At 34.7% G+C, this 21,818-nt stretch overlaps 1 protein-coding gene across 2 annotated transcripts in view; it reads left to right on the top strand.

The window, feature by feature from the left end:
- EED (embryonic ectoderm development) overlaps positions 1-21,567 on the top strand; it is a 29,956-nt gene extending 8,389 nt beyond the window's left edge. The window contains exons 3-13 of one of the 2 annotated variants that reach the window (XM_032852887.1): positions 462-554; positions 3,264-3,329; positions 4,384-4,509; positions 5,167-5,248; positions 7,066-7,157; positions 8,825-8,958; positions 10,726-10,831; positions 11,953-12,027; positions 19,520-19,678; positions 20,403-20,476; positions 21,232-21,567. In XM_032852887.1, coding sequence (XP_032708778.1) covers positions 462-554; positions 3,264-3,329; positions 4,384-4,509; positions 5,167-5,248; positions 7,066-7,157; positions 8,825-8,958; positions 10,726-10,831; positions 11,953-12,027; positions 19,520-19,678; positions 20,403-20,476; positions 21,232-21,358 — 1,134 coding nt within the window. In that variant the 3' untranslated portion in view covers positions 21,359-21,567. The remainder of the gene's footprint in view (positions 1-461; positions 555-3,263; positions 3,330-4,383; positions 4,510-5,166; positions 5,249-7,065; positions 7,158-8,824; positions 8,959-10,725; positions 10,832-11,952; positions 12,028-19,519; positions 19,679-20,402; positions 20,477-21,231) is intronic. The other variant, XM_032852888.1, reaches the window with a different exon arrangement.
- Positions 21,568-21,818: the final 251 nt, after the last annotated feature.

The raw sequence follows: 21,818 nt of genomic DNA, 5'->3' as shown, positions 1-21,818 counted from the left end.
CTATAACAATTATCCAGTTTAATTTTGAATCAGAAGAATCAGTGATTCTTCTTTTTTTTTTCTTTAAAGATTTTATTTTTATTTATTTGACAGAGATCACAAGTAGGCAGAGAGGCAGGCAGAGAGAGAGGAAGGGAAGCAGGCTCCCCGCTGAGCAGAGGGCCCGATGCGGGGCTCGATCCCAGGACGCTGGGATCATGACCTGAGCCAAAGGCAGAGGCTTTAACCCACTGAGCCACCCAGGCGCCCCGAATCAGTGATTCTTCTTAAACCAATGATTTGGTTTCAGAAAGTAGGAGGCAAATATCAGAGTGTTTTCATAGATGAGAACTTGTTAACCTGACCTCTGATTTAAATAGTGGTCTACATTTGAGAAAAAAAGTTGTAAGGGGAAATGGTGGGTTCACCATTCGTTTGTTTCTAAATTATAGTAACTTTTCTATCTTACTATTATTTTTCAGGAAGATCATAATCAACCATTGTTTGGAGTACAATTTAACTGGCACAGTAAAGAAGGAGATCCATTAGTATTTGCAACTGTAGGAAGCAACAGAGTGAGTGTTCAGGGGTCTGTTTGGCATTTGGCTTGATTATTTGATTCTGGTGTTAATATTGTATTGAAGTGTAATGATTTTGAAGTAAATTTGGCATAGCTGGTTTAACAGTAATCCTTATGTAGTATTCTAGATATTGTCACAAAACTAAAGTTTTTAAAACCTAGTATTTACTACTGAAAATATAGCTTTCATATATTACTCTCAGTTCTCAGAGTTCATATATTACTATCAGTTGTTTCTGTTTATATTTTGTCCTTGTTAATATTTTTGTGTGTGTGACTGAAAGAATTGACTCCTTTTTTTTGGAAGCAGTTTTAATAGTTGTGTATCATGCAAATTAGGATATAAAGTCTGTAGTTTCTTAAAAATAATAAACTTACTTTGTGGCTCTCTGTAAATGCAAAGGATAAATCCAGTGGCTTTATATATTAGTTATTGAAAGTACTTTAACTATTTGCCATAAAAATCTGTTAGATTTGTTTTTATTTAAGGAAGCCAAAAGTATCTTGAGCTGAGAGAAGTGTAGGGAAGAAGCATGTTGGCACATTTTAACATCAGCCATTATTTAACTTTTTAGTTAAACCGGGGGCTGGCTTGGTGGACTGCAAAGACTTACTATTCTTTTCAGTTCTAAATAAATGGAGAACAGGAAGAGTCCTTAGTGCTTTCCAGGGAGTGCTTTGGAATTAGTTATTAAATTGAAATCATCTCAGGGAAAAATTGTCCTCTTACTAAGTTTACATTAGTTAACATTCTGGTTATCCATTAATACTGTACTAAGAGTTATGAGGAACAACATAGAAATTTATTATTGTATTTGGGGAAAAATAAAAAACAGAGGCGATTGACTAATTAGATACAGGTTGGCAACAAATACAAGTCATTTCCTCTGCTTTTAACCTAAGAGGTGAAGAGGAGTGAATCTGAGAGACGGTACATAAGTTGTTACTTTGAGTAAAATAAAATTTTATGCTTCTTTAGTAGTTGTACTAAGTTTCTTAGGCAATAAAAGCATGCGGTTTTAATGCATACTGTTTTCTGTATTTGTTTTTTGTTTCTCAGTGTTGGTATTCTGTTCTCAAACAAAGTTAACTTGGTAACAAGGGAGTTGTCAGCTCAGTATTTTTCAAATGTCAGCATATTTTCAGGCTTTTTTCCTGCAAGTTCGAGAATCATAACAAGCACACATGCATCCATTCTGGGCTACATCCTCTCTATTCCTGTTTTCTAAAAAGTAAAAATTGGCTTTAGGTAATTTCCTATAAAACTTACTTTAAGGAAGGTTTCGTTACATTTAAGGCTCTGGCGCTTTTACTAGGTCACTGAAATCCTGAAAATTTGAAACTTGGCTACTGCAGTTGGTAACATGGAATAACAGCTTTTCTTGGTGTTCAGCCAAATGTGGCTTGTGACATGTATGTAGCCTGCTTATAGTTGTCTGGTTACTGAATTCTTCGGAAAAAAAAATTCGTGGGGAAAGATAACAGGCTCAAGAAAAGATCAGGTTATTTTTTCCTAGTTGGGAACATAGTGCATTAATTACTTTGAATCTACTTTTAAGACGTCACTATAAACCTAAGATTATACTTCAGTAACTTGGCCATGATAATACCGGAATTAGTTACAATTTGTGCTTCAGTGTGTTTATTTAAATGTTCAGGTATTGTAATAAAAAGTATCCCTAGTTTCATTTAAAATGACATGGAAGGGCATTACATAGTTCATTGAATTGTAAAAAGTTCTGTTTGGACTTTTTTTTAAGAAAAGAAAAATTATCTTCTAGAAGATAACCTATTTTAGCAATAATAAGGAATATTTTTAAACTATTGTAGCGCTTTTATTAATTTAATAGTGATAATTTATAGTATCTTTATGGAGTTCTTAGATACTTCTATTAAAATTAACAAGTAGTTGCTAACATGACTATAAGCTCTAAGAAAAAAGGAAAGAATTTTATTAAAGTTTAATTTTACATAGTGTATATATTAACTTAAGAATATATGGCAAATAAGGGCGCCTGGTGGCTCAGTGGGTTAAGCCATTGCCTTCAGCTCAGGTCATGATCTCAGGGTCCTGGGATCCAATCCCGCATCGGGCTCTCTGCTCAGCAGGGAGCCTGCTTCCCTCTGTCTCTCTCTCTCTCTCTCTCTCTCTGCCTGCCTGCCTCTCCATCTACTTGTGATCTCTCTCTGTCAAATAAATAAATAAAATCTTTAATAAAAAAAAAAAAGAATATATGGCAAATAAAAGGACCACCATACATCAGAAAGTTAATATTTAATGAGCTGTGTCCATGAGAAAAACATTATTTAGGCAAGTTTTAAGCTTTCTTATATGTAATTAATATGTGAATATTCTTAAAACTACCCAAAGACTTGAAGAGCTTAATTAAAAAATGATAAATTACAACTTTACTTTGAGGTGTTCAGATGTATTCACTTTGAAGAGTTGGGCAATTACATGAATGAGATCTAAAATTAAAACATTGGAATTAGAAACCATTATTATTACTGCAATATTTAATATACTCAGGAAGTTATCTAATACATTAGGCTTTATAATGCTTCCTTAAGTTTAAAGAAGCTATTTTAAAACAGTTTCTGTAGTATCTTTAAGACACATTTGTGACTAAAATATGTTGCAGAGGTGAAAAGAATGTGGTTTCTGTGTTTGAGATTAAATTTACTATATTTTTGTTTTTATTAGGTTACCTTATATGAATGTCACTCACAAGGAGAAATCCGGTTGTTGCAATCTTATGTGGATGCTGATGTATCCTTTCTTGAGTTTTCAATATCTTTGCTAAAGAAATTGACTTTCAATAAGTACACCAAAACTTTTCTAAATTAATTAGTTCCCTTAAGCTATACTGTCCTTTAACCAGTGCTCTTCCTTTATTATCACCCAAGAGATTCCTCATATCTAGTTTAATTTTCCTGATCCTAGAAATGCATTGTAAGGTGGATATGAGAGAGTGGGGAGAAGTGGCTAGAGATGAGCATTGGAAATCTAGTAATAGAAATGCTAGCAAAGAGTAGCTACAACCTCCTGTTTCTTTGACCTTGCTTAGAATTTTATCACTTGAGGGTAGTTAATATTAGTGAACTGGGGTTGATCAGAAGCTATGACTGGCAGTCATACCAAGTATTTGAACAACAAAGCTTATAGGGGAAAAGTAAACACATACAGTTTGTTTAGGAAATAAAATATTGCAAAACATGAACACATAAAGAAAAAGAAAGGCTTAAAAAGCCAAAAGGTTAGACAAAGGTTGGTGATACAGGTTTCTTTCAGATCATTTCAAAAACCTAGCGAAAAAGAAAAGGCAAGGATCTTCAGTCTTCAGTAGTTTATGGAAAGAAGTGAACTGTAGCCATATTGGGCAAGTCTCACAGGAAAAGGTGGAAAACTCATAGTTAACGCTATTCAAACTGAATAGACATGCATAGTCAGACATACTGGGATAAAAAAAGGGTCAGCAATATATAGCCTGTGGGCCTAGCCACCTGTTGTTGTAAATAGTTTTACTGGGACACAACTATACCCATTCATTTGCATTGTCTACGGTTGCTTTGGAATGACAGTTGAATAATTATGCATCGAAATAGTAATCAGAATTGAGTGGAAGGATTGGTTTTGTTTGACCATTTGGTTTAGATTGTAGACCTAAAATGGTCACTGTTTAAATATGGTAATATAAGAAAATGAGAACTTCTGTGTCAGAAACTTGAACACTTCTTCAGAGGTTTCCATGTAGTATATACCATAATCATTGATATGTTTACTTTTCAAAAACAAATTACAATTCTTAACTGGCATTTCTTAGGCTGATGAAAATTTTTACACTTGTGCATGGACATATGATAGCAATACAAGCCATCCTTTGCTGGCTGTGGCTGGATCTAGAGGCATAATTAGGATAATTAATCCCATAACAATGCAGTGCATAAAGGTGGGTTTTTGGTTAAATTGTAGATCTGCCCTTTTTTGAATACACACTTGTGAAAACTTGTCATTTTTAATTTAAAACCAGTAGAATCATTATCTGTACAGTTTCTAATTTGATTTGTACTTGGCTTTTTCTTCCTTTAGACTGGTCTTTGAGTCCTTTGTCACATATGTTAATACAAATTATGGAATAAGCGGGAAGTTTTTATTTGCAATTTTTAAAAAATAATTTCCCTCCTCCCTTGCCTTATTCTGAGATGTTCTAAATGAACTATAGGGAAAGACTGAGTACTTTTTCTAAACATCCTAATGAGGGATGTAGAGTCAAGGACTTACAAAGAACTGAAATGTAAAGCCTGGGAGTTTGATACTAAGTTTTGCAAATTACTTTAATCAGAAGTTTTTAACCCTGGGGCACATTAGAATCATCTAAGGATATTTTAAATCCTTCCTTGGGTCTCAGCTGATCCAGTCAAATCAAAATACCTGCAGATAGGACTTGAGCATCTTTTTTTCCCTTCAATTTTGTTGGGTGATTTTAATATGCAGCCAGGGTTGGGAACCACTAATTTAAGTGAAACTATTTTTCCATTCTTTTAAGATTAATGAAAGAATTTATGGATTTTTAATATGAAAGTTGAATGTTCTAAATTTATTGTAGCATTATGTTGGCCATGGAAATGCAATCAATGAACTGAAATTCCACCCAAGAGATCCAAATCTTCTCCTGTCAGTAAGTAAAGGTAAGAGAAGCAAATGTTTCTTTAGTCCTATTTATTTGGGAATGATTTTATTTTTTAAGGGACAAAGAGTCCTAAGGTATTAAAAAAGTGAAATTTAAAAAGAATTTATAAAGTATGTCTTTAGTAGAAAAATCTCAGGCTACAGTAGCATCTCCAGACCAAGAATTAGGTAAAATGGCTGTGAAATAGTTAACATCAGACATAAATAATTTGTACTGAAGGTTAAGTATGTGTAACCCTTATTAACGGTAGTGTATTATGACACTAATACACTAGTATTAGGTATGTATGTATCCTCATTTGAATTATTTTAGTAAGTTTATTAATTTTAAGTGGCAGATCACCAAAGTTAGGACATTTTTAAGAATTTAAATAGTATTGCAAATCTTATCACTGATTGGTTGTGTTAATAAGAAATAATACATTGAGAATCTGTATTGCTTTTTCAAACATGAAGTTTTTATTTTATAAAGGAGTCCCTAATAGAATTCCTTAAAATGCTAAGTTCTCCATCATAAGCTCTTTGGAATATTTCCCGTATGCATAAAGAAAGCCTTGCCTTCCTCTGTACGCTTAAATTGGCATTATACGTTTATTCAGGGTTCAGACAAGCCTCTTAATAATTTCTTAGCTCTCTGAAATCAGCTGTGTTATTTCTGCATTCTGTTCTTGATTGTTCTCTTTTTACTTCTACATTATTATTCTAGTCAAGTTTATTCTTCTTAAAGGCTTCTCAAACCTATAACCTTCCCAATCTGACAATCTGCTCATACTAAAAGATGTCCTCAGATTAAAACTCTTCCATGAAAATGCTTCATTGTGATTTTCCTTTACCTACCAAGGCTTAAGTTTGGAAATCAACAACTAAGAGCTGATAACTTTTTCTCTTTTCTTGATAATAGCTGGGCTCAGGTATTTCTCTACAAGTCATATGGTCATGATGCCTCACTCTCTAATTATCACAACTCCCTAGCCGTACTCTTCCCCTTTTGGGTCAGTAAGTACAAAGATAACCTACAGAATATAAGAAAATATTTTGCAAATTATGTATCTAATAAGGGATTTCTATCAAAACATCTTAATTCAACAGTAAAGACAACCCTTTAAAAAATGGGCAGTGGTATTTTTTAAATTTTTATTTATTTTTTTTTTTAATTTCTTTTCAGTGTTCCAGAATTCATTGTTTATGCACCACACCCAGTGCTCCATGTAATATGTGCCCTCCATAATACCCACCACCAGGCTCACCCTTCAATTTGTAAATGTGGATTCTGTGGAGGAAAAACTTCAGTATCTTGTTCTCTGTCAAATCCCTAAGTATTTGTTATCTCAGGAGCATAACTCCATCAAATTAGGATATTATTTAAAGGAAATTATTGGAGGCAAATAAGCTAGACATATTTTAAGATCACATAAGTACTTTTTTTCCATCTGGAAAGTTTGAGCTCATACTTCATTAGAAAATGTAGCTTCCATTCTTACTTCTCACTGTGCATTACTTGAGTCCGAACTTTTGTAGTTTTTACTTCTTTAAAGAGGTTTTGAGAGTCCAGAGTAAATGAATGATAAAAGTCCATTTAAGGGGTACGTGGGTGGCTCAGTGGGTTAAGCCTCTGCCTTCGGCTCAGGTCATGATCACAGGGTCCTGGGATTGAGCCCCGCGTTGGGCTCTCTGCTCGGCAGGGAGTCTGCTTCCCCCTCTCTCTTTGCCTGCCTCTCTGCCTACTTGTGATCTCTCTCTCTCTGTGTCAAATAAATAAAGAAAAACCTTTAAAAAAAAAAAAGCCCATTTAAAATTTTTTTTATGTCTTTACTAGATCATGCATTACGATTGTGGAATATCCAGACAGACACTCTGGTGGCAATATTTGGAGGCGTAGAAGGGCACAGAGATGAAGTTCTAAGTGCTGTAAGTTGAAAGCTGCAGGGCAGTGACCTTCAGGTGTATAGACCGCTGAACAATCCCCATGGAACTCTTACAAGAAAGTATATGGTTTATTTGACATAGCCTGCTAGGCACTCAGTTTATTTACTTGTGATATGACAAGGTTTTTACTTTACAGATAAAGGAATTAAGCAAGTAAGGCTTTTTGTGCTTTATCTCTACTTTTGTAATTTACACCAGTGCCTGGATTCTCATGAAAAAATACCATAAACTTGTTCAGTCATACAACACCAAGACAACTCTTGTTTTGTTGGTTTTCAGTTATTAAAGAAAAAGGTTAAGCTAGTTAGCAGTTGAGATCAACTTTCATCTTTTATTTGAAGTTGAAATATAAAATCCATTTTTAGGAAGTTGTTTTATTGTGCTAAGTCTTAGATAATTTTTTGTCATGGTGTTACATTTATGTATTATTTATCGATTTAGTGATATGATGTTGGTATTTTTAGTCAGCTAGTATTTTTACATTATTTTAGCTTTATTTACTTTCCATTTATAGCTTATGTAGTGGTTTTACAGCTCTTCCATATTAAACTATGCAGGGGGCACCATGTTTTGAAGTCTGTAGCATTTTATTTGGAGGTACTAAATATTTCTGTTGTTGGAGTTTTTATGCTTTTTTTGAGAATCACACCTACCTTCAGCTACCTTGTCACCTTGGATTTTCTAAAACTTGCAGCAGCATTCTCCCATCTGGTTTTATGTGTTCTAAGAGCCATGACTACCATCCTTTAAGAATTATAAATTAGGGACGCCTGGGTGGCTCATTTGGTTAAGCAACTGCCTTTGGCTCACGTCATGATCCTGGAGTCCTGGGATCGGCAGCATCAGGCTCCCTGCTCAGCGGAGAGTCTGCAGCTCCTTCTCCCACTCCCCTTGCTTGTGTTCCGTCTCTTCACTGTGTCTCTCTCTGCCAAGTAAATAAACTCTTAAAAAAAAAAAATTGAGGTTAAAACCAATATAACAAGTATTTTGACTTACACAGATAAAGTAAAATTTCAATTGTTCAGGGACTGACTGTATAGTTTACAGCTATTGATTTCATTTTTTAATCAGGGTTGGACAAAGAACTCTAACAAACTTACTCAGATCTTTGTGTCATAGAATAATTGTTCTACAGTTTACCTTCAGAATCAAGCAAAGAAAATATTTAAAGATAATTGGATAGATAAAACTAAATTCAAACAATTTACTTTCTTATATATTGTGTAAACTCATAGTCATGACAAAGCAGTTAAAACTAAATCTTGAAAAAATAAGTCTTGGGAGTAGTAACAACTGATTTATGGGTTACATAGATAAACTCAGAATGTTTGTATGTGACTTGAAAAAAATTTTTCATTATGCTCTATATCAGATGAAAATTGGGTAGTCTTGGGGTGCCTGGGTGGCTCAGTGGGTTGGGGCCTCTGCCTTTGGCTCGGGTCATGATCCCAGGGTCCCGGGATCGAGCCTCAAGTCGGATTCTCTGCTCGGTGGGTGCCTGCTTCCTTCCCTTCCTCTCTCTGTCGGCCTCTCTGCCTCCTTGTGATCTCTGTCTGTCAAATAAATAAATAAAATCTTAAAGAAAAGGAAATTGGGTAGTCTTAATTTGGGCAATTTTATATATTTAAACTTTTCTGTTTTACATACAGGATTATGATCTTTTGGGTGAAAAAATAATGTCCTGTGGTATGGATCACTCTCTTAAACTTTGGAGGATCAACTCAAAGAGAATGATGAATGCAATTAAGGAATCTTATGATTATAACCCAAATAAAACTAACAGGTAACAATTGTGCTATTGAAAACAATTTGTTTTTTCATGCTGTTGTATAGAAGCATTCTACTTTTTCCAAAATTTTTACATAATGTCCCAACATCGAGTTTAGAAGCCCTTCTTTGAGTAAGTTTATATACCATAAGATTTTTAAAATCAAAGCCCTTTATTTTTAGTTTAATGTTTGTGGAAAATCTCCTTTGAATTGTGTTTTTTAATTTAGTAGCATGTTACACTTTTATTTAGGTATGCATATGCTTGACTATTTACATTATAACAGTTTTAAAAGCTGCTTAAAACTTGCTGTGGGGTAGGGTGAAGGGCCCTTCAGAATAAGATTACTTGTATTATTTGTGAGCACTTTAAATTCCAAAGTCAAGATAGTAGATCTTGAATTTTTTTAAATGGGTTTCTTGGCTTTATTTCATGGTAATGTAATGCTTTCCTTTAAATGATGATCCCTTTTTTAGATGGAGAAAATTCAGAAGCAGGAGCCTTGCTTCATGGGACTGACTATGAGTGGGAACTTGCAGTTTTCTTAAAATATATATATATATGAAGATTTTTATTTTTTTGAAGTAATCGCTATATCCAGCATGGGGTGCAAACTTAGAACCCCAAAGATCAAGAGTTGCACATTCCACCTGCTAAGACAGCCTGATACCCCTTAATATATTTTTGAAATGCTTCAATTCTTAATTCAATAACTGTCTTTTCAGAATCTCATCAGGCTATTAACACTTTCATTGTAACTATGGTATGTCTGTATATTAACTTTGTACTTCTGTTTTAACAAAAAGCATTTATTTTCTGGTTATCAAACCGGATTATTAATAGGTTATCAGTTAAATTTATAACCAACAAATATTTCAATGCACTAACATATATATTTGGCTAAAAAAGTAATTAACATAATTATAACAGAGTTAAGAATTTGTATCAGGTCATTAATAACATTTTAATGTTTTAATAAAGAAAAGCTCCCAGAATTTGAACTGGAAAGAATGTTTGAGATGATTCAGCCCACCATCCTTTTTGCATATGAGAAAAAAGTAAAGAGAGGACATGTGAGTTGCCCAAGACACAACTAATTCGTGGCATCATATCATTCTTCTACAGTTATTTCAGTATAAATCTGAATCACTAGATTAGAAATGTTAGGTATACTTTTAAGTAAGTATAGAATTGGTAGCAACTTCTCTGCTTGGTCTTCTCAAAAACATCTTTAAGGAAAAAAATAGCACTATGTTTTACTTGCCTAAATATGGGAAAAGTCTTTAATAAATGTCAAATTCCTGTCATAACATTTTTAGAAATCGTTGCTCAAGGCAGGACTCTCCTCTAACCTTATCTTTAGCAGCCTTTGGAATGATGTCATTGTTCCTAGAAAAGTGACTATCTTTTGAAATAATCTAGATATGTTGATGCTTAAATATAAAGGATTGAATAGATAGTTTAATGTTTTTTGTGAGAATCTTAGTGCGGCAGACGTTGCTTATCATTGGTTAGGATAGCCGGAATTGAAGTGATTAATTTTGGTCACCATAGTAAGAAAGCTACGGTTCTTATAAATGAAATTTCATAAGATGAAATTGAATTGAGAGCTGATAATGGAAAAAATATAGAAACAAATACATGAAATGAGAGTTCAGGTCTCAATAATGAGAAGCTTTGCAGTTTTCTAGGAACATAAAATTAATAGTCATAAATCTGAAAGTGAAAATGAGTGTGATTCTACATTCTTTTTTCTTTTAACTTTTGACATTTCCATTGCAGGCCATTTATTTCTCAGAAAATTCACTTTCCTGACTTTTCCACCAGAGACATACATAGGAATTATGTCGATTGTGTACGATGGTTAGGTGATTTGATACTTTCCAAGGTATGCTAACTGCTGTTAAGCTTCTGTTGTTTGTGTTTGTGTGAGTTGGAACCTTGCAGAGAGCACAGTTTTTTTATAGTTTGGTAAATTGGATGGCAGATGGGAAAGTCCTTTTTTTTCCTTGAAGTCTCAGATTTGGAAACTTGTTTTAGGCGTATAACATCCTGATGAATTATTATAACTTGTTCTGCAATAAAGGAAAAAATGTTAACTTGTAAGATGAGATTCTTCTCTGATATCCGATGTTATAAAGTAACGAATATCTAAAGTCAGTAATGGGTTTTTTGTCATGTTTGTGTCCATTTCAGTAAATTTGTATTTACAAAAACAGATAGCTGGAGTTGGCTGTGGCTGCAGTTTGCCAACCCCTGCTCTCTAATGTGTTGATTTTTTTGCTGATAATTTAGAGTAGTTGTTGGTGATGGTATCTGAACGTTTAGAATTGTCATATTTGGAAAAATTGCTGTCCAGTTTCTTTTCTAGATGTGGATTTCAGGGCATTTCATATTTTCTTGGGCAGAGCCTGACTTATTTTTTTTCTTGGCTTTACAGGTATAGTTATACCTTTTTTTTTTTCTTTTTTTTAACTTTTGATCTTGAAATAATAGATTCTCAGTAAGTTTCAAAGAAAGTATAGAGAGGTCCCATATTGCCCTTCACCCAATATCTTCTACATACATCTCACGTAACTGCCGTATAATATCAAATTTAGGAAATTGACCTTGTACAGTGTGTGCATATAGTTCTATGTTGTCATTTTATTACATGTGTATTTTGTCATTTCAAGAATGTTACAGTATGGGACCTTTTAAGATTGCTTTTTTCCACTCAGTATGCCATCCAAGTTGTTGTGTGTATCAGTAGCTTTCCTTTTTTATTGCTGAGTAGTATTCCATGGTATGGATGTGCCACCATTTATTTAACTATTCATCTATTGTAGGACATTTTGGTCCTTTTGCAGTTTGGAGCTATTACAAATAAAGCTGCTAATAAGCAATCGTGTATAGGTTTTTGTGTGGACTTAAGTTTTCATTTCTCTGGGATAAATGCCTAGAATGGCAATTGCTGGGTCATGGTTAAGTTTGTTTAGTTTTTTAAGAAACTGCCAAACTATTTTCCAGAGTGGCCGTGCCATTTTACATTCCCACCAGCAATGTATGAAAGATCCAGTGTCTCCGAATCTTCGCCGGCATTTGGTATTGTCACTATTTTTTATTTTAGCTGTTCTGATAGGTGTGTAGTGATATCTCATCGTGGTCTTAATTTGCATTTCCCTGATGGCTAGTGATGAACATCTTTTTCATATGCTTATTTACCATCCTTAAATCCTTTTCGATGATGTCTCTTCATATCTTTTGCTCATTTTCTAATTGGATTGGTTTTGTTTTTTTATTGTTGAGTTTTGAGAGTTCTTAATATATTCTAAATATAAATCCTGTGTCAGATACATAGTTTGCAGATATTTTCTTCCAGTCTGTAGCTTGTCTTTTCATCCTCTTAACAGGGTCTTCTGCAGAGCAAACATTTTAATTTTTGTTGAATTTCAGTTTATTGATTTTTGTTTGAAAAAATTTTATGGATTATGCTTTTGATGTTACATTTAAAAGCTCTTCACGCTTTGGATCCTAAAGGGTTTTTTCTTTGTTTTCTTCTAAAAGTGTTCTAGTGTTATGTTTTATTAAATGTATGATCTATTTTGAGTTAATTTTTGTATGAGGTTTAGGTAGTAGTTCATTTTTTGCCTTTGGATATCCAGTTATTCAGCACCATTTGTTGAAAGACTATTCTTTCTCCTTTGAATTGCCTTTGTACCTTAGTCAAAATTGTTTGGCCTACTTGTGTGAGGCTGTTTTTGGTTTTTCTGTTCTCTTCCCTCTACCACTGCTATATATACACAGTCTTGATTAATGTAGCTCTGTAATAAGTCTTGGAATTGGTTAGGTGTTTTCTTCCACTTTATTACTCTTTTTCATAATTGTTCTAGCTATTTTGATTCCTGCCTTTCTGTTTAAATTTTAGAATAATCTTGTCTACATTTTATAAAAAATCTTGCTGGGGGTTTTTTGGGCAGGGAAGAGTTTGACTGGTATTTTGTTAAACTTGTATATCAGTTTGATGGGGAATTAATTAATGTCTTTGCTCTGCTCTCTAGTCCATGAACATAGTATGTCTCTCCATTTATTTAGATCTTTGATTTTATTATCAGCATTTTGTAGCTTTTAGCATACAAGTCCTGTACATGCTTTGTTGGATTTATACCTAACTACTGCTCTTTTTTGAGTGATTATAGATGGTATTCCTTATTTCTGTGTGTTTACTGCTAGTTAGTATACAGGAAAGCAATTAATTTTTCATATTGACCTTGAATCCCCTGATTTTTTTTGTCTAGTGCTTGGGAGTGTTTATGTAGACCATCATGTCATCTGCACATAGGGACAGTTTTATGTCTTCCTTTCTGACCTTGCTTTATTTCACTGGCAGACTTCCAGTTCTGTGTTGAATAGTGGTGTTAAGATCAAACAAACATTCCTGACTTATTTCTGGTACTAAAAGGGAAAAATTCTGTCTTTCACAATTATGTATATTAGCTATATGGTTTTTGTAGATGTTTTCTATCAAGTTGAGAACTGTCCCTCTTACAATTAATTTTTTGAGAATTTTATCATAAATGGGTGTTGAATTTTGTCAGATGCTTTATCTGTATCATTTGATATGATCGGGTGGCTTTTTCTTCCTTAGCCTGTATGGAGTGTATTTAATTTTTTTAAATAGATCTGGTCCTGTATCCCTGGAATAAATTTTATTTATTCATAGTGTGTGACTTTTTATATATATTGCTAATATCTGATAATCTTGTTAAAGATTTGTTTGTATTAATGAGGCTGTGATACTAGTCTGAAGTTTTTTGTAATGTCTTTGTCTGGTTTTGGCATTGATAACACAGACTTATTGACATGAATTGGCAAGTTTTACCTACTATTTTCTGGAAGAAATATAGAAATTCTTCATAAATGGTTGTTAGAATACTCTGGTTAAGTCATCCAGGCCTAGAAATTTTTGAGAGTTTTAAAGATAAAGATTCCATTTCCTTAATAGTTAAAAGAACTGTTCAAATTAACTATTTCATATTGTGTGAGTTGTAGTTTGTGTTATATGAGGAATTAATTGACTACATCTAAGGTAAAATTGATGTGTAGAGTTGTTTGTAATATTCTCTTACTGTACGTTTGACAACTGTAAGGTCTCTGATTTCATTCCTGAGATGGTAGTTAATGTCTTCTATTTTTTTGTAAGTCTTGGTAAAGGCCTCTCAATTTTTTATCTCTCCTTCCATTTGTTTGCCCTGGGTGTATTTTGCTCTTTTACTAATTTCTTAAGGTGTGGGAGCTCAGATTATTGAGTTGAGACTTTTCTAAGATAAGTATTAGATGCTATAGATTTTCCTCTCAGCACTTCTTCAGCTGCATCTCACTAATTTATTTTTTTATTTTTTTGCATCTCACTAATTTAGATATGAATTTTAGTTTCTAGGTGTTGGAGATTTTCTTGTTATCTTTCTCTTAAATGATTCCTAGTTTGACTCCATTGTGGTCAGAGCATATTCTTTGTGATTTCGGTTCTTTTAAACTTTTTTGAGATTTGTTTTATGACACTATCTTGGGTATGTTCTGTGGGAGCTTGAAAGGAGTGTGTAATTCTGTTTGTGTGGAGTGTTCCGTAAGTGTCTGTTAGGTACTGTTGGTCGATGGTGAGGTTGAATTCTTTATGGCTTCATTGATTTTTCTAAGTATTTTTTTTTAAATATTTTATTTATTTATTTATTTGACAGACAGAGATTACAAGTAGGCAGAGAGGCAGGCAGAGAGAGAGAGAGGAGGAAGCAGGCTCCCCGCAGAGCAGAGAGCCCAATGCGGGGCTCGATCTCAGGACCCCAGGATCATGACCTGAGCCGAAGGCAGAGGCCCCAACCCACTGAGCCACCCAGGCGCCCCCTGTCTGTGTATTTTATCAATTGTTGAGAGATGGGGATGTTTCCAGCTGTACTTGTGGATTTTTTTTCCCTTTTTGCTTTCAATTTTATGGTGGTTTGCTTGTTATTGTTGTGTTTTGGTGACTGGAATCTTTTTGTCTTTTTCTTCTTTTTCTTTTATCTGGGCTTTTCCCCTAATTTCCTATAGGTAATGCAAACATTTTTTTTTTAGTAGGTTCTATGCCCAATGTAGGGCTTGAACTCACAAGCCCTAGATCAAAGGTCCCATGTTCTACTGACTAAAGCAGCCAGGTACTTCTATGTGAACATTTTTTAGAATCCCACTTTTCTTTTTTTTTTTTTTTAGGTGTTTTTATTTGTTAGAGCACACAACAGAGCATAACCTTTGAGGGGAGGGGGGTGAGAGGGAGAGAGAGAAGCAGACTCCCCGTTGAGCAGGGAGCCAGACCCGAGATCATGACCTGTGCTGAAGGCAGATGCTTAACCAACTGAGTCACCCAGGTACCTCTGGAATTCCATTTGATTTATCTGTAATATTAAATACATTTTTTTTCTTTTTTAAGATTTTATTTATTAAAAAAAAAAAGACTTGATTTATTAGAGCACGAGCAGGGTGGAGAGGAAGAAGCAGGATCCCTGCGAGCAGGGAGCCTGATGTGGAGCTCAGTCCTAGGACTCTGGGATCATGACTTGAGCCAAAGGCAGGTGCTTAACTGATTTGAGTCACCCAGGCCCCTGAAGTACATTTTTTAATGTAGCTTTTTGGTTTTTCCTCTAGATGTTATATATGTATATTTATTAACTATTTTGTTACCTTTTGTTATATATTATGTATTTTTATTAATGCTTTATCTGTAAGAAAGTCACTTTAAGTATAAAATGTGTGTAGATTAAAAGTTAAAAATTGCCAGAGGGCCTGGTGGCTCAATCAGTTAAGCATTCAACTCTTGATCTCAGCTCAGGTCTTGATCTCACGGTTGTGAGTTCAAGTCCCATATTGGACTCCATGGTGAGCATGGAGCCTACTTAAAAAAAAAAAAAAAAGATAAAAATTGCTCAAAGATATGTCTACCATGCAAACACAAATATAAAAATATATTTATGTAGCCTCTCTACTGTGTATCAACATTTTACCAATCTTACTTTCCTTTATCCACCATTTATAGTTTGATTGTCTTGAATATTCCCTTTATAATTGAGAACAACATCAAAAAAAGTTACTATTTTTTTAATGTTACTATTTCTGCTTCAACCATCAAACGTAATTTAAAAACTCAAGAGGAAAAGGAGAGTCTTTACTCATTTTTGCTTTTTCCATTGTTCTTTCTTCCTTTCTGATGTTCCAAGATTCCTTCTCACATTATTTTCTTTGTGTTTATAAAACTGCCTGTAACCATTCTTTTAGGAAAGGTCTGCTGGTGACAAATTCTTCATTTTTCTTTGTCTGAGAATGTCTTCATTTCTCCTTCATTCCTGAAAGGTATATTCATTCAAAATGGGATTTTACATAGACAGTTATTTTCTTTACACATTTGAAAAATGTTGTGTTCCCTCTCTCCAGGGTCTGTGGTTTCTGATGACACCTGCCATCATTGGAATTATTTTTCTCCTAATCATAAGGTGTTCTGTGTTATTTGCTTTCAGGGTTTTTTTCTTTGTCTTTTTAGTTTTCAGAAGTTTGAATATGATGTACCTTGATTTCTTTGAGTTTATCTTTAGGAGTTCCCTCACCTTATATTTGTAATAGATTTATTACTTTTGGAGATAGTTTGTCCCAAATTTGGAAGTTTTACAGCCATTATTCAAATTCGTTTCTAGACCTCTCTTTTTCTCCTTTTGGAACTTTAATGATGTAGATGTTAGATCTTTCATTTGACTCCTGGGACTGTCATTTTTTTAGGTTTGTTTCATTTTGTTTGGATTGGGTAGTTTCTGTTTTTCAGACGTTAAATTGACTCTTTTTTTATTGAGCCTTTCAGGTGATTTTCTTATTTTGGTTATATTTTTCAATTCTAAATTTTCAATTTGATTCTTTTTATTTCTTTGCTGAGACCTTTTTATTTTAAGTGTGTAATTGCTTATTGAAGCTTTTTTTTTTCATTTAAGCATTTTTATTATGGCTGCTTTAAAATCCTTGTCAGGTAGTTTGACCATCTATGCATCTCATTGTTGGCATTTATTGTCTTTTAGCATTAAAGTTGAGATTTTTTCTGAGTCTTGGTATGACAAGTGAATTTTTTATTGAGATCTAGGTATTTTGAGTGTTACACTACAAGACTGCATCTTATTTTATTTAGATCTTTTGCAGCAGTCTTCCTCTGATAAATTTTCAGCTGGAGAAGGGGAGCATTGCTTCATCATTGGCAAGTGGTGGGGAAGTCGAGATGATGGCCTCTCATTACTGTTCCCAAGTGGTCTCCACTGACACTGAGGGCTCTGGATGATTGTAAACAAGCTGACTCTGGCTGGGCCTCCTCTGATACCACCCCAGGCAAAGAGAAGGAGACCAAAGTTACCTCATTGTGATGAGGGGCAGGTAGAGTCAGGAGTAGGGAGGGTTGGGTATGCATTTGAGGTACATAGGTACCACCTGAGAAGTGCTCCCCACTGGGCCATTGGTGGTTCATGCGAGGGTGAGCCCAGTTTTTTTCTGTGGTGTTTTCCTGGAATAGGATGTTTGAAAATTTCTCTCCTGCTAGGTTGTCACTTTCCTGGTTCTTTGGTTAGAGAGAGCAGGCTTTTGTTGTGGGTGTTTTGTAATTAAGCCATAGGTATTGATTGCTGAGCTTCTGCCTTCTCTAGCATCTAGTCTGGGATACATAAATTAGGCAAAGAAAACCAAGGAACTCAGCATCCTTCATGTCCCAAGGTTCCTATCCAGTCTGCCTTCTCTCTACCTTTCAAAGTCTTATGTTTGCTTTATATTTGATACTTAGTCTTTTAAGCTGTAGTGAGGATAAATGGGGAAAAGTACACCTACCCCATCGTTTTAGAAGTAGAAGTAAAAAGCCACTAGCTCTAAAATTTCTTTTCTTAGACCTTCGTCAAATGATAGGAAGGGATTTCTGCACTTTAGGTTTCAGGAAGCTGATCTGAATGAACTATATTGATGGTCACAAATCTATTTCTGCATCAGAATCACTAGGAGAACATTGTAAAAATAGATTCTTAGGCCTCAGTCCCAGAGATTCTAAATCTGGCAAAAGGACCTGGGAATTTGTAATTTTTAAAAAGCTCTCTAGATGACTTTTTTTAAAGATTTCATTTATTTATTTGACAAAGATCACAAGTAGGCAGAGAGGCAGACGGGGGGCCAGGTAGCAGGCTCCCCGCTGAGCAGAGGGCCCAGTGCGGGGCTCGATCCTAGGACCCTGAGACATGACCTGAGCTGAAGGCAGAGGCTTAACCCACTGAGCCACCCAGGCACCCATCTAGATGATTTTCAAATGCAGTCATCCATTATAGTGAACAAATTCTCTTTACCTCAGGTTTTAGTTCATGAGGGGACTTGACTAATTAAGAATCCTTTACCAGTGTAATCAGTGCAAAGCACTTGAAGAACTCTTGTCACAATTGTTCTGCTTTGGCCTTCCCTTGTAGAGATTCTGATTCAGTAGAGTTGGGACCAAGATGAGTTTTTTGAGGGAAGTCTATGGGCTATCAGTCCAATTGTGCATTTAGTTAGGTTACCAAAGTAGATGATCTCTAATCTAAGGTACTTTTTAAAAAACTTATGTATCAGATATATAGCCCTGGGATTTTATATAATCTAAAAAAGGCAGAGAAAGAAAAAAGGGGGGGTACTGTCTCCCTAATCTTCCTATGGCCCTGCTGTTAAAGTGTTCATATGTCAGTGAACCAGACACAGCTGGGGACCAAGCCAGAATCACCTGGACTGTGTGCCCTGTAACACTCCAGCAGGCACTCTTTCACTACACAGGCATTTCTCAGTTCAGTTTCTGTTGAGGTAATTGGGCTAGATCATTTTTTTAATGGGAGGGCCCATCCTGTACATGGTAGGTTGCTCAGCAGCATCTTTCCTTGTCCACCCACCAAAGGCCAGGGACATTGCCAAATGTCCCTCATTATCACACCACTGGCCTTTAATATAAATAGTGCCCACCGTGTTGCAGTTTTTCTTCCATTGTATTCCTTATCACTTGCTGCTTAACGAGAATGTATGCAAAGATAATGATATTATAGAATGAGGAAAATGTAAGTTAGCCTAGTTCAGTCCTATCGCCATATCAGTGTCTTGATGTTAAAACTACTGAGTTTATTGCCTTCTGTATAATCTGATCTCTAAGGCCTCTAAGCAGGGGCCATATTGAAGAGCCATGCATTTGTATAGAGTTTTTGTAATTTTACCTTCGTTATAGAACACTCAAATCTGGATGCCACGGTATCTAGAGCTGAATTTGGTTTGGAAGAGAAATTGTGACTTCAGAATGAATACTCCAGATAACATAATGCTTTTGAATATTGTTAAATTCTGTTGTAATATGACTTCTTGTCCACAAGTGTGGACATTGACTCTGTAAATATAAATGAATGTATATCACTATATTTAGTAGGTGGGTAACCAGGTTTTAAGACTGTCAATTCTAAAAAGATAATAAAGAAGGGCTTTGTTTTTAATATTTAAAATTCAGTTCTGTATGTAACATTTCTTGTTTTCTCATTTCTCTCTTTTAAAGTCTTGTGAAAATGCCATTGTGTGCTGGAAACCTGGGAAAATGGAAGATGATATAGATAAAATTAAACCCAGTGAGTCTAATGTGACTATTCTTGGGCGATTCGATTACAGCCAGTGTGACATTTGGTACATGAGGTTTTCTATGGATTTCTGGCAAAAGGTAGCAACATATTTTTACATTTTAAACTTAAGACCATTGAAAATTTCACTTTTCTCTGTTGTGCATCCAACTTCAGTTTCCTCTAAGAATCTACCTTGATCTTTTATATTGATTACTTTGGCGATTGATATTATTTATTCTATATTTGTGGTTCTACTCACCATCTGCAATGTTTATTTTAAATGTAGTTAACAGGTGTCAGTGGTGGCAGTGAGGTGTTTACTTTCCATAACATCTGTTACTAAGATTTAATGTTTGGTGATTGGAATGTTAAACTTTTTAAGTAGATTTTTTTATATAAAAGCTTGGAGAAAAATCAGCATGGTAGGTGGGGCAAAGTAATAGTTATCTAAAATTTTAAAGAGACTTGTGTTAGGAATTTATAGTAACAAATTATCTGGGTATTTATTTCTCAGAAAACTGGAGAAGCTGTCTGTAGCTGTTGCTATAATTCTTTAAGGCAGAATAAAGAGTACATTCTAACTATGTAAATGGTAAAGTCCTTCATAAATTTGTAAAATGCCTTCTAATTTACTCAGGACACCTCTGAAGTATTAGTTGCTATTATCCCCATTTACAGAAATACAGGATGCAAAGAACTAATCATGAGCATAGTCATAGGCTAAAGCTGAGGTTTTTCTGAAATATGAACATGTCTTAGGAATGCTTGAAGGCCCTGTAGCCTATTTAATAATTTGAATTTTTTAAAAATATGTTTATACAGATGCTTGCATTGGGCAATCAGGTTGGCAAACTTTATGTTTGGGATTTAGAAGTAGAAGATCCTCATAAAGCCAAGTAAGTATTTAGAACTATTTATTGATAGGGGCGCCTGGGTGGCTCAGTTGGTTAAGCATCTGCCTTCGGCTCAGACCATAATCCCAGAGTTCTGGGATAGAGTCCTGCATTAGGCTCCCTGCTCTGTGGGGAGTCTGGTTCTCCTTTGGCATGCCCCCCTCCCCTGCTTGTGTGCATTCTCTCTCTGGAAAAATAAAGTGGGTTTTTTTGTTTTGTTTTGTTTTTTAAAGATTTTATGTATTTGTCAGAGAGAGATTGAGAACGAGCATCAGCAGGGGGAGTGGCAGGTAGAGGGATAAGCAGGCTTCCCACCAAACAGGGAGCCCGGTGCAGGATTCAATCCCAGGAACCTAGGATCATGACCCAAGACGGAAGCAGATGCTCAACCAACTGAGCCACCCAGGCGTCCCTTTACTGATAATTTCTGTCTTTTTACTCAAATGCCAATAGATAGGAAGTAATTAATACTTGAACTACCATTCTTAAATCATTTTTAACATTTACATGACTCAGTTATTTTAAAATACTTTGTGTTCTCATAATGACTGCTTATCATAAGTACTGGGGTGACAATTTTTTTTTTTTTAATTAAAAATATACCCAAGTTTTATGAAATTAGAGATTGAACTCTTAGTGATGTTTTAAATGCTTTCCATATGACTCAGAACATCTATTTGTTTTCTAATTCACTGGTTTAATTTGATACAACATTTTTAATGACTGGCATTTAAACTATTGTTTTGTTTTTTTCCTAGATGTACAACACTGACTCATCATAAATGTGGTGCTGCTATTAGACAAACCAGTTTTAGCAGGGATAGCAGTATTCTTATAGCTGTTTGTGATGATGCCAGTATTTGGCGCTGGGACCGACTTCGATAAAATACTTTTTCTTAATCAAAATTAGAGTGTGTTTTCTGTGTATAATAGAATTGCTGTATCTTGCTAGTAAGGGCACATAGAGCATTTAGAGTTGTCTTTCAGCATTCAATCAGGCTGAGCTGAATGTAGTGATGTTTACATTGTTTACATTCTTTGTACTGTCTCCTGCTCAGACTCTACTGCTTTTAATAAAAATTTATTTTTGTAAAGCTGTGTGTTAGTCTGTTTTCATTGTGAGAAAAAGAAATGTACATCCTTTTTTGTAATGATCATTTTTGTAGTTCTTTTAACTAAAGAAAGCTCTTTAATGTGACTAAGTTAAGTTCTAGAACTAAGCTGAATTTAATTCTTGGCTCTGCAACTATGAGCTGAGCTAAGTAACTTAACATCTACCTCAGTTTCCTCCTGTGTGAAACAGGGATAAGAAAATACCTACCTTACAGGGTTTTTAAGGTTCAAA

The sequence above is a fragment of the Lontra canadensis genome, unplaced genomic scaffold (assembly GCF_010015895.1).
Source record: "Lontra canadensis isolate GAN:19392208 unplaced genomic scaffold, GSC_riverotter_1.0 scaffold7, whole genome shotgun sequence".
Taxonomy (NCBI): domain Eukaryota; kingdom Metazoa; phylum Chordata; class Mammalia; order Carnivora; family Mustelidae; genus Lontra; species Lontra canadensis.
Note: the sequence above shows the minus strand (reverse complement) of the source record. Positions and strands in the feature narration are given on the sequence as shown.